The sequence below is a fragment of the Carex rostrata genome, chromosome 19 (genome assembly GCF_964058835.1).
Source record: "Carex rostrata chromosome 19, lpCarRost1.2, whole genome shotgun sequence".
Classification (NCBI taxonomy): Eukaryota; Viridiplantae; Streptophyta; class Magnoliopsida; order Poales; family Cyperaceae; genus Carex; species Carex rostrata.
The window spans coordinates 8,588,912-8,601,345 of NC_135936.1; the positions used below are offsets into that span (position 1 = coordinate 8,588,912).

Genomic DNA, 12,434 nt, shown 5'->3' on the forward strand with positions numbered 1-12,434 from the left:
GGTGCAATTTAGTGAAGGGACGATGTTGTTTTAATTGTTTTATAATTAGTTTAGAAGTAAATAGTGGTGGAAGCGGTTTAGAGTTAATTTAATGATCAATAGTATTTTCTATAAACAAATTCTCTCTAGTATGGTTATAATATTATGGCGAAAACATACAACAAAAATATTCCTGAAGAAATATATTATCATATTTACATTTTATAAAAAGTGTTAAACCTTCACGATTTTTAGAAATAATGTTCTTCGCGTGGTAGGTTGCATGTTTGAAATTCAAACAAAGATAATATTTTATAAATATTAAATAGTTGGATAGTTTAACATCTAACATTTACTCAAAACTTCATGATGCTGAATTGTGTCATTGAACAAACACGCAATAACACTTGCCAAAAGTAATGTGCGCACAAAATGAAAGCAATATAATATATAAATACAGAAATATTATATTTGAAATTGCGGGAAGTTTTTTAAACTTCTAAACTAAATGAAGAGAAATACGTACCAAACTACTACATCCTCCAAAAAGTTTCAAGGATGCTATATATTCATCCCCTATAAGAGACTAAGACTTTCCTCACCGACTTGTTCAACTTTGGCCGACTACATCTTACTTGTATCTTTCTTTTTTCTATTTTTTTTTTTAAATTGAGATGAGCTCATCTTGTTAGGTCGTTAGTATTTGACCATATTCTTTTATATATGTATACGTAGCTCTATCTTGTAGTTGTTGTGTCATTTATGGTAAGGAAGAAAGGTCTGTTGTTCCTTCGCAGGGCAACAAGGCCATATTTAATTTTATACGCCTTATTCTGAACACATATTAAGCCTCTTTCAGGAAACTTTGAAAAAAAAAACAAAAAAAAATATATTATGTTGTATATGCCCTTTTCCAAGAAAAGATTAAGCAAAATTAGGATAAAAGGTACCATGGACACTTTCGGTCTAAAGATCACACTTATCATGTCTAATGCATTTTCCCTCAATTTGATGCATTACTAGAAGACAAAAATGAATAATGATTAAAGTTAAGTATATTGTGTTTAATTCTTGCTGATTCCAAACTAGCAAAAGCATTTATAGTTTGATTGATGAGCCAATGGAAAGAAAGCAACGTAAGGTTTTCATTTCATAGTGTTGGAGATATTTGGAAGAACACGACGATTATAATGAAAAACAGCAATGAAAAGTTAAAAATTAATGAAAACAAAATGAAATTAATTTCCACCGAGAAGTCATGAAGTTAAAACGGGGTAAAAATGTATGATTGGTTCATAGCAATGTAACTGGTAAAGAATTCAATTATGTTTCAAGTTCAAAATCAACTACCAGTTTACTTTACACATCAACTTCATACCTACAGAAAGAAGAAGAAGAAGAAGAAAAAAACAGTTTAATAAAGGGAGGATGATTACTAACTGTTGTCCATGTTATTATAATTTGAGCTCCCCGCTTGCGTGCTCGCAATGTTCACCCCAAAAAGTCGAACGCCTGGATCATCGTTATCTTCTGATTCATTCATCTGCACATTAGATGAAGATGATGCGGCCGATTCTTCCCCGGGCTGAACCACTTTACAATCAATCAGCAATTGCATTGTATCGGATCCATCAAAGTACCTCCAGAAACTCACCACATCTCCAGGATTAAGACCCTTCTCCTTCACAAACCGGCTCCACCCCTTCGTCAAGACATAACTCTGACTACTATTCCAGTATGAGTACCGAAATCTCCACACCTTTCCGTCTGCATCCTCGAAATTAAGCAGCACACCATTGTTGCTATCTTCTCCTTTCTCTTCGTTCCTCAGTGGAAAGTGTTTCTCAGCGTGTTGTTTCGGTATCACCAATCGGTTTAATTTCCCCACGTCACTTGGAGTCACCACTTTGTAAAACAAGAGCTCTCGTTCTGACCATGTACCAGTTCTCCTGCCACCCACATTCCTCCCCAGCTGTTGATTTCTCCTGCTGTGCCTAAGCTCCTCATGATAGGTGTGCTTCCTGAGCATATCCACAATTTCAGTTTTGGAATGTGCGGAGAGGAATACAAGCTCTGATGCTCTTTCAGGGTCGGTTTCTGTGAGCGGGGGAAAATTGGTTGTGGCTTCACGGCCTCTGAAACGCTGGGCTGCGATATCATAAGCTCTAGCTGCCTCTGTCTCATCAGCGAATGTTCCAAGCCAGATGCGGCGGTGGTGCTCATAAATCTGTGCTCCCCATCGGCCGTTGTGTTGCGGCACCACCCCCTTGTAACTCGAAGAAGGGAGCTTTGTCGAGATCTCATCGATGGGGCTACTGCCACTACTAGAGCTGGGGTTCATGGTTTCTTTTTTTGGGAAATTGATTGAGAGGCTTTATATAATCGTAAGTTAGTATTTAATACGAATCATATTTAATTGATCGGAAGAGTTAGGGTTTGGCGCGTGTGATATGTCGATGCGGGAGCAGCCATTGGAGGAGAGGTGCAAGGAAGATCAAGTTCTTTATTTTACCCGATAGTTAATGCACTTCTGTTTTCGGTGTTCTTGGAACACCATCACAAAAATGTTTTTTAGTAATTCCTAAAACAGGTAACTCTTGTATTTATCTTGTGACATGGTGGTCGAGGTGCAACCAAAAGACTAGGGTAAGGTAGAGAGAGGTACTAGGCACAAGTTGCAAGACAGGTACCGTTGGCAATTGACCTTGACTCCTTAGCAATGGACCACGTGACAAGCACGTACCTCCAAATTAAGCTTGGCTGTGTCACATCCGCTGCTCCCATCTTTTACTGTCTCACACGGTAAAATCAAATCTGAAATTTAAGCTCCTCTTCAATGTACTGGATTAATATATAGATCCATGCCGTGTTCACTGCCCATCGTCCGATCTGATTTTGTCCAATCGTCATTTTTCAAGTGGCAACCTGAACTTTTAAGTAGAAGAAATTAGGAATTTCATATCTCTGCGATCGGCTGCGTTTCCATCGATCGTCTGTACCCTCTACAGAAAATGCATTTTGATACAAAATGGAAGGGGACCCCGTGTTAGTACTTTTTTTGTTTTTTTTTTATGACACGTTTTAGTACTTGTAGTACATATATGTATGGCTTCAATAGTCTTTCACTCTTTCTTGTGTTAAAAACCTCTTCTGGTATATAAAGGCGTCAATTATACTTGTCCTGCACGAACTTTTCTTCCTTTAAAGGTAGCTAGAAAGGTACGGAGATCTACTCTTCCAAATTTTATTTTTAATGTTTATACAGATTTTGAACCTACCACTTAATTTCCACAGTACGGAGAAAATTATTTGTCTTTAATTTGTATCAAGATGGACTATATCAATCACATTATTAATTTTAAGGTTATTATAAAATGTCAATTTTACCCCTTGATTTAAATTTTAATGAAACGGTTAAGATAAGATAAGCAGGTTTTTTCAGTAATAATGCTAAGAAAACCAAAGTCAGTATTAATATGTTGGCTTTTGAGTGATGGGAAAGTCTCACATAACATGTGAGAGTTATTTCAGTAATGAACTTTCACAATTGTTTTGACTTTAATAAAAATAATTTACTTTCGAAATTATCTAAAATCCATGGCAATAATCATGAATTTAATACATGTTTCGAAGAGTTAGGTTAACATATACTAATTAACCATATCAACCAATATGCTAGCGAATTAAATCATAATATTTCATAGGGGGAATTTCACGTATACCCCTCAAAAACTTCAAAATTACGTATTTCCCCCTCTAAAATTTGAAATTACATATTCCCTCTCTAAACTTCAAAAACTCACATATTTACCCATTTTATTGTCTTTTCTATTAAAATACATTCTAAATTTATAAAATACCTATTTTATCATTTTATTAAAAAGCATAAAATACCCATCTGACTCCAATTTGAATCTAAAGGTTCCTCTACCGTCTGAATTGCTTTGAGATTCGTGCGCGCTAGATCAACACGAATCTTGAAGCGAACAAACACTGAAATTGATGCAATTTACACATATCTTAATGCGATGCACACAGATCAAAATTGCTTTGAGATTCGTGCGGGTTAGATTAGCACGAATCTTGAAGTGAACACGCAATAATCTTATTGCAATACGTGCGGATCAGACGGTAGAGAAACCCTTCAGATTCAAATTTGAGTTCGATGGAGCATTTTATACTTTTAATGAAGGGTAAAATAGGTATTTTATATATTTAGAATGAGTTTTAATATAAAAGACAATGAAATGGGTAAATATGTGAGTTTTTGAACTTTAGAGGGGGAAATACGTAATTTTCAAATTTAGAGGGGGAAATACGTAATTTTGAAGTTTTTGAGGGGTATACGTGAAATTCCCCCTATTTCATATATGAAAGATGAATGAATTCCGCTCATAAAATTCCATAAATCAAATCTTATTATTAAATTTCATAGTTTTATTATTATTTCGAATTTTAAAAAAAATTGCCTTATTTGATATGCAAATAAATTTATTTATATTATTTTATGGTCAACTTTCAAGTATCTAAAAAAATAACAAAAAATCTAAAACCTAGTAAATATTGGGGTTCTACAAAATTGAAAATATTCTATTATTCAGTTTAAATACTTTTTATTCACATTAAATGCATCCATCTGAAGTGGGGCCGGAGCTCGTTGGAAGTTCACACAAACTACCAAAAGTTCATCTATCTGCGTTCGCCGGTGGATCACTGAGAATATTAATTAGTCAAATAGATCGAATTGCCAAGCATTCAAAAATGTTGGCCTGTCAATATATTAATCGGTCAAATATTAAACGGTCATATTAATAATGATATTTATATATAATGTATATTATTATAGTATCCCGCGGTATTTCTCTTATTTTATATATATTTTAACCGTTAATTTTATATAAAAAGAAAACTATATAGTCCCTTTTTCATAATTTTTGTCTAGACTTTTATATTGCTTAATGGGTTTCAGATCTAGTATCATTACTAGAGAAAAACACTTCACTATCAGTTGACATCGCGTTCCTCTATTAGATTTCGAATCGTTGCTTATCACTCCTACATATGCTATCGGCTTAAAACTGATGTCATTAATCAATATACCATCGGCAATGCACGTTTGATGTGACAAGAGAACTGACACAAGTAAATTGTTTACTGTATCGTGATATTGTACAGTACAGCATCATCTGTGTAATTGGATGGTCATGATGTATTCTGCCAGATGCCTCTCATGATTATAGAAGTTAAAACAGTTTTAACTCTATTTTCCAACATAACACATATCCTATTGGGTCACACCATATAGGAGCTACTCGGAGAATCTTACTGATTAATTATAAATTGATTATAATTAATATTAAGATGGTTATAATTAATTATACGTGATATAATTAAATTATAAATGTGATATGAAAATGACAAGCAGAAACAACGGTTAATTTATAAACGTACACGTTACGTTGTATAAAAGTTACCGAACAACAACCGAAACCGAACCGTGAGAAATATAATTGTTTAGAACAATTATATATATTTGATTTATATTTTAAATATTAATTATGATTTTGAATTTTGAGCTAACAACCATTAGCAAATTAAAACCTTAATTAAAAATTAAATCTAAAAATCAAAATGTATATATATATTAAATGTTCATGGTCGGCCATGAGTGGAGAAAATCAAATTAATTTCCTCAATTTTAAAACCGCCACAAAAATGGCATATATTCTAAATGGCCAAATCTTTGGGGGCATTTCGGTCTTTTGGCGAACCTCCTCATTTGCCTGTAAATAGAAGGGTGAGGGTGGGAGAGAAGATTACTAATTCACATTTGTATCTGATTGTCTGATAGATTCGAGTTTCTATCTTTTCTCTCTTTTACGGTTTCGATTGTTATGAGATTCAGAAATAATATATTTTTGCGAATTCCGCGGTATTTCTGTTTTTGCTTTTTAGCGAAACGAAGTAACTTCGAGTCGTAAATATATTTATTTCGGTGAATAGTATTTTTACAGAAAACTACGGTTTACGGTATTTCTGGCAAAAGAAATAAACCGCTCTCCGGTTAGTCCTGGTGGATAACCGATAGAGGTATCATCCGTTTGATACTCCGAGGCAACCATTCCTGATCGATCTTCTCGCTCAGCTACATTCCAACTGAGATTTGGAAACGAGGTATAAACATGTTATATTAATTTATTTAATTGTTAAATAGATTTAATGTTTTAGAAATCAATTATGGAGTAGATCTGTAAAAGAATTAAATGAGGTTTTGATGCTGAAGGAATACTGAAGGTGGACCGCCTTGGAAAGTTTCCTGACATACCTCGTTTAATCCTTGGCTTAAGTTAGAAGTAAAAATTTTGTTTTACGTTCTTTCCACATCTTAAGCAAACAAATGGGTTTGAACCGTTAAAACCCCAACAGACTTAATCAATGGGTTTGAACAGTCAAAACCCAACAAATACAAGAGAGATCATGCAAGGTGTTGCCCAATTTAGGGTCGTAGCATGTGCTTACGGACCATGCATCCAAGCATTTCAGTTCTTGAGACCAGTGATTGTTGTGAAATTTAGGGGTATTTATTTTGAACTAATGATCACGCAAATGCTTTAAATTTATAAATCTAAAAACACAAAGTAGATTAAATTGCAAGCGCATAATCTATCATTGTAGTAATATAGGTATCGATCCAAAGACTAAGGCAATTGTAATTTTTCACTTTAACTAAATTAAAACTAAATAAATTGCAAGTAATAAAGGGGGGTTGTTTCAAAGTAACTAAGTGTGGGTTCAATACCCAAAACAGTTGGTTTGTAACAAGAAATTAGATCAAATGCAAATGAAAAGATGTTTGTAAAATAAGATAACGAGGTCTAAGGGCTTTTGGTCTACAATCACTTGGTCAATCTATTTACTTTTGGAGTTATCTAAATTCATGTCATTTCTTGATGGGAATTCCAACTAGGTTGGCCTATTTCTAGTTCCTACAACTACCTTTCACAATTAATGATTCTCCTGCTAATGTACCTCTTAATTAGGGCTCTCATCCACCTAATTGGGTTATTTAACACGAATCATCTACTACTATTACTTGGTACCGTATTTGGTTCCATAATTCCGGGAATAGATCCGAATCCAGTCAACCTTATCTAAACCCTAAGATTATTTGTGTACAATAAAAGTGTTCACACAAAAGTATGCACAAAGTTTCAGTACAGCAAGCTGTACCTTTTAACCTTGTTTATACCTTTTGAATCGGATTGCAAGTGTACAATTCTATCGAGCAGTATACTCAGGGTATCGATCCATAGGACGGTTCAAGTCTAATCTGGACAATTACTCAAACTAATTTGATTCTAGAAGTTCTGCAAATGGTTGGTTTGGTTTGTTTAAGTTCCTAAATTTGATTGCAATAATTAAATGACAGTAATTAAAAGTTTTGTTTTTATCAATTGTAAAAAGGCGTTTCCAGGGTTTCTGAATTCATCTTCTACTCTGTCTCTCAGCACCATTCATGCGACCCGCTTCCTTTTAGAAGCGACCCGTGTGACGCGACCCGCATCAGGTATGACGTGGCCAGCGTGGGCATCGAGTGAATACAACATGTTCAATTTTCTGTGCCGGTTCGTTGTGTAAGGCTTTACTGACCGTACCTAATGTTCCTAAACCTCAACTCTCGTTTATTGGCTTAATAAACTTAGTGACGGAAATGCAATTTCACTTTCTTAGGTTTCTAACCCCTAAACTCGTTTTTATTGGTATTCAACCTAAGTTCTTTGTTCAGCCTACGAAAGGCATCCATTATCTCACGATAAATGGAAAGTTTCACCTCACAGTTACTATTTGGTCTCAAGGACCTACCTCAAATACTTGGTCTGGTTGAAAGAAACATCAAGGCCAAAATACTAGAAGAGATGCTATAGACATCTAACAATAGACAATCAAGAATCATTCAATCAAATTCAACCAACCAATTAAAATAATACTAAAATCAAATAAACACAAATATTCAACACAGATTCAAACATGCATAATAAAACAGAGTTTCTGACTACATCATAACCCTAGAAACTAAATAAACTACTCAGACATGATAAAAAAACAAATAAAACAATTGGATAAAAGAGAGTTCATAATGAAATGATAAAACCCGATGAAGACAAGCTTCCTGCCGAGCCTCCCTCTTCCAAACCCTCGAAAACCAAGTGGAGAATAATGGTGGTTGTGTAAAGATCACTTCCAAAAAGGAGAGAGATGCCTCTTCTTTCTGCTGTCTCCCCCTTATTTATAGCTATTTTGTGACTTGGGGAGCAAGCAACCAAGGATGAAAGGTGAATCAATCAAGATCTCATGAGATATGGCAATAAATTCAGCTGATGTCTTTCTAAAATGATTTCTGTCATTTTCACATTATAAATTCTGATTTATAACCTTCCTAGAATTGTAGATCTCTTTGTCCTCTTTCCAGCAAGCTTTTATTTGCCTAAAACAGAGTTCGTATGACCAATATATGGTCAAAATACGAAAAGATGTCGAAAGCTGGAATTTCCATACTTGCTCTGTCGGCTTTCTGCGCGACCCGCATCGGAACTGACGCGACCTGCTTGGAGTCTGCGCGGCCCACTTGGAGTCTGCGTGGCCCGCGTCCTGCCTCTGTTTATGCTGTGAGCCAAACTTCAAATAGGCATAACTCATTATCCGTAACTCCGTTTTCAGTGTTCTACCACTTTTCGGAAAGCTTGCGAGAAGATCTATAATTTGCTATATTTCCTGTAATTTAAATGGACTTCGGGAGTAACTTGATTCTTGGTATAATTCTAAACTAAATTAAACTAAATTAACCTAAATGCATGGAAATTGGTCAAGTTATTGATATGAAACCCTAGACAAAAGTATACATAATCCATGGTCATCAGAAAGTATTTCTTCTTTATCATACGCCCTTAATGCTAAAGTACTGTCACTACCCTAACAAGGTTTGATTACCAAAACACAAATCATGCATGACTCACAAATATATAAAATAAAACCAAACATCAAGCCAAAACAATTATCATTAAGAGAACATCCAAGTAAATAAACTAACACAAGTTCATGCTACAACCTAAACCCTTAGAGAGAAAATTAGCCTATCATGGGTGCAAAAACAATAACATCCATGATAGAAAACCAAGAATCCATACAGGTAAAATCAAGAAAATAACAAGAGAAATATAATACACCAATACCCAAGTTATGCCTCAGTTCTTCCTTGGAAGCTCCTCGAGATCCGCCAAGTTCTTCAATCCTTCGCGCCTTTGATTCACTTGAGAGATGAGATGGATGGAGAAAGAGATTAGGGGTTTCAATGGAGTAAACTGTGGTCTCAAAGATGAGTCCTCCAGATGGCTACATACTGCCTTATATAACCCAATTCGTGACTTGGGGAACAATCAGGCGAAATCTGGAAGTGAATCCAGCGAAAATTGCACAAAATCTGGACAAAATCTGCCAAAGATATAGCTGGTGTGGCCCAGGGTGCGGCCTGGTCAGACCGCACAGCCGGCTGCGCTATGAGGAGAGATGGAGCCCGTGCAGGTTAGGGAGGCCGCACCTTCACCCGCAGAAGCCCTCTAACTTGTTTGGGGTGTCTTCTGATGAGGTGTGCGGGTCGTGGTGTGGGCAGGGGAGGTCGCACGGCTTGCCGCACCAATGTGTTGTGCATGTCTTTTGGCGCTTCTAAGAGGTGTGCGACCCCTCTAACTTGGTTGTTTTTGTTCCTTTTCGATTGAGGTTTCTTCCAAAGTGGATACGGTCGCACCAAGTGCCCCAGAGACCGTTCCAAAGCTTGCAAATGCTCCAAAACTACAAATAAAATGAGCAAACGACAAGAACTTGGTCCTTGATGTATTTCTAAGCTAAATTTTGCTAAATTAACCTAAATGCATGGAAATTGGTCAAGTTATCAATACAAAACCCTAGGTAAAAGTATACCTAATTTATGCTCATCAGTGATCAGTATAGATGCAGCCTTCCTATCTGGGTTGTATGAGGGAAGACTTTTGATGGCTTGCGGCTATGATGCCGAGAACCAATTGCTGCCTCTGGCGTTTGCAATTCTGCATAAGGAGAATGAAGAGAATAGGGGATTTTTCTTACACTGGCTTAGGGTTAATGTGTTTGGTATTAATAAATTCGTATGTGTTATATCAGGCCAACACAAGGGGATCAAAGCTGCATTGAAACCAAAATACGGATGGGATGGAGAGAATTTTGTGCATAGGTATTATATGTAGCATGTTGCTAACAACCTAGTCCAGGCGAGTGGGAAGGACAAATGGTTCGGAGGTTGGTTCAAACAACGAGCCAAAAAGAAGAAGCCAAGAAGATTGAAAAAGATGTTCGAAGATTTTGTCATGGTATGCTAATTTTGTCTAATTTATAATATTTTTGTTTAATTTATTTTATTTTGTTAAGTTTTATTTGGTTATATTGCAGTAAAATCCAAAGTGTAATACATTTTTTAGGAGAGTGGGCAAGACCCGTCCTAGTGACCCAAATGAGCCGTCAAATTATGAGAAGATTTTCCAGACTTGTGATGGAGGATACCGATTTGGTATTATGACAACAAATGGCTCTGAGTTCCTGAACATTGTCTTCAAGGTGAGCCAGAGAATGCTTGTGGCTGCACTTGTGGATGATACATTCTACAAGTGCAACCTTTGGTTTGTTGAGCAGCGACAACAAGCGACAGAGCTAAGCAATGCAGGTTGGCCTTTTTCCCAACAGGTACATGATAAGCTTACTAAACAGTGGAATAAAACTCTACCAATGGTTGTAAGTGTTAGTTTGTAATAATCTAGAAGTCAATAATACGATAAATTATCATAAAGCTTTGTTCATGAATTGAATATTTATTTATATATCATTTTGTTGCCTCGAGTATTATTGAATTTATGGATCATTTCGAGTTCATGACTGAAATTGTGAAACTCCATAATATAGATGATATATACTCTTAAAAAGTCACTGACCAAGGTAATTAGCAGGAACACTAATTACCGCGATAAAGTTAGTATGTGGATTAAAAGATGGTTAAGTTTTACAAACCACCTGACCCGAGATGTCATTTTAATCACATAGATACATGTTCTAGGAACATGGTATTTGACAGACCCCGAATGAAACATTAAATAAAATTGTGTTCGTGTCATTTATGTTTTCATTCAGTGTCAGGTTCTATAGTATGAGGTATTTATTGTTCCCACTGAGAAATATGTATATGTGATTGTTATCTAACGCTGTCCGTAAAAAGCAGTCATAACGGTAGCTTTTCCATATGTATAGCTTAGCTGAGGAAGTGATAGTTTACCAAGAATACTATTTGTCCCTCGTATTTTATACGAGCTATAGCATCACTGGGCCCCTTGATAGAGTAATATTATCTACTAGCGGTATAATTACAAGAGTAATTATATTTGATAATCTGCTCAAGATCAAGAAAAGATTCAGTTAGCAAGGATGACACACATCTACATTGAAACTAATCTGATAGCTATGAGACAGAAGAACAGACGCAGGTAAATAGTTTACTGGATCGTGATATTGTACAGTACAGCATCATCTGTGTAATTGGATGGTCATGATGTATACTGCCAGATACCGCTCATGATTATAGAAGTTAAAACAGTTTTAACTCTATTTACCAACATAACACAGATCCTATTGGGTCACACCATATAAGAGTTAATCGGAAAATTTTATTGTGATTGATTATAAATTGGTTATGATCAATAGTAAGATGGTTATCATTAATTATACGTGTTATAATTAAATTATAAATGTCATATAAGATGACAAGCAGAAACAAAGGTTAATTTATAAACGTACACGTTACGTTGTATAAAAGTTACCGAACAACAACCGAAAAGAAATATAATTGTACATGACAATTATATATATATTTGATTTGGATTTTAATTGTTAATTATGAATTTGAATTATGGGTTTAAAGCCTAAAAATAATCAAAGCCTTAATTAAAATTAAAAGCCCAAAGTCAAAGCCCAATTTATAAAGCCTTTTACTAATCATGACACACCACCTTCCACACTCTTCTACATCCTTCTACACCCTAAGGTTGTTAGTTTGTAATAATCTAGAAGTCAATAATACGATAAGTTAATCATAAAGCTTTGTTCATGAATTGAATGTTTATTTATATATCATTTTGTTGCCTTGAGTATTATTGAAATTATGGATCATTTCGAGTTCATGACTGAAATTGTGAAACTCCATAATATAGATAATATATACTCTTAAAAGTCACTGACCAAGGTAATTAGCAGGAACACTAATTACCGCGATAAGGTTAGCATGTGGATTAAAAGATGGTTAAGTTTTACAAACCACCTGACACGAGATGTCATTTTAATCACATGGATACATGTTCTAGGAACATGGTATTTGACAGACC

General features: G+C 35.3%; 1 protein-coding gene across 1 annotated transcript; it reads right to left on the reverse strand.

The window, feature by feature from the left end:
* Positions 1 to 1,285: 1,285 nt before the first annotated feature.
* On the reverse strand, positions 1,286 to 2,545 carry LOC144571814 (AP2/ERF and B3 domain-containing protein Os01g0693400-like). The gene has a single exon (XM_078321193.1). The coding sequence runs from the start codon at positions 2,318 to 2,320 to the stop codon at positions 1,415 to 1,417; it is 906 nt and encodes a 301-aa protein (XP_078177319.1). The 5' UTR covers positions 2,321 to 2,545; the 3' UTR covers positions 1,286 to 1,414.
* Positions 2,546 to 12,434: the final 9,889 nt, after the last annotated feature.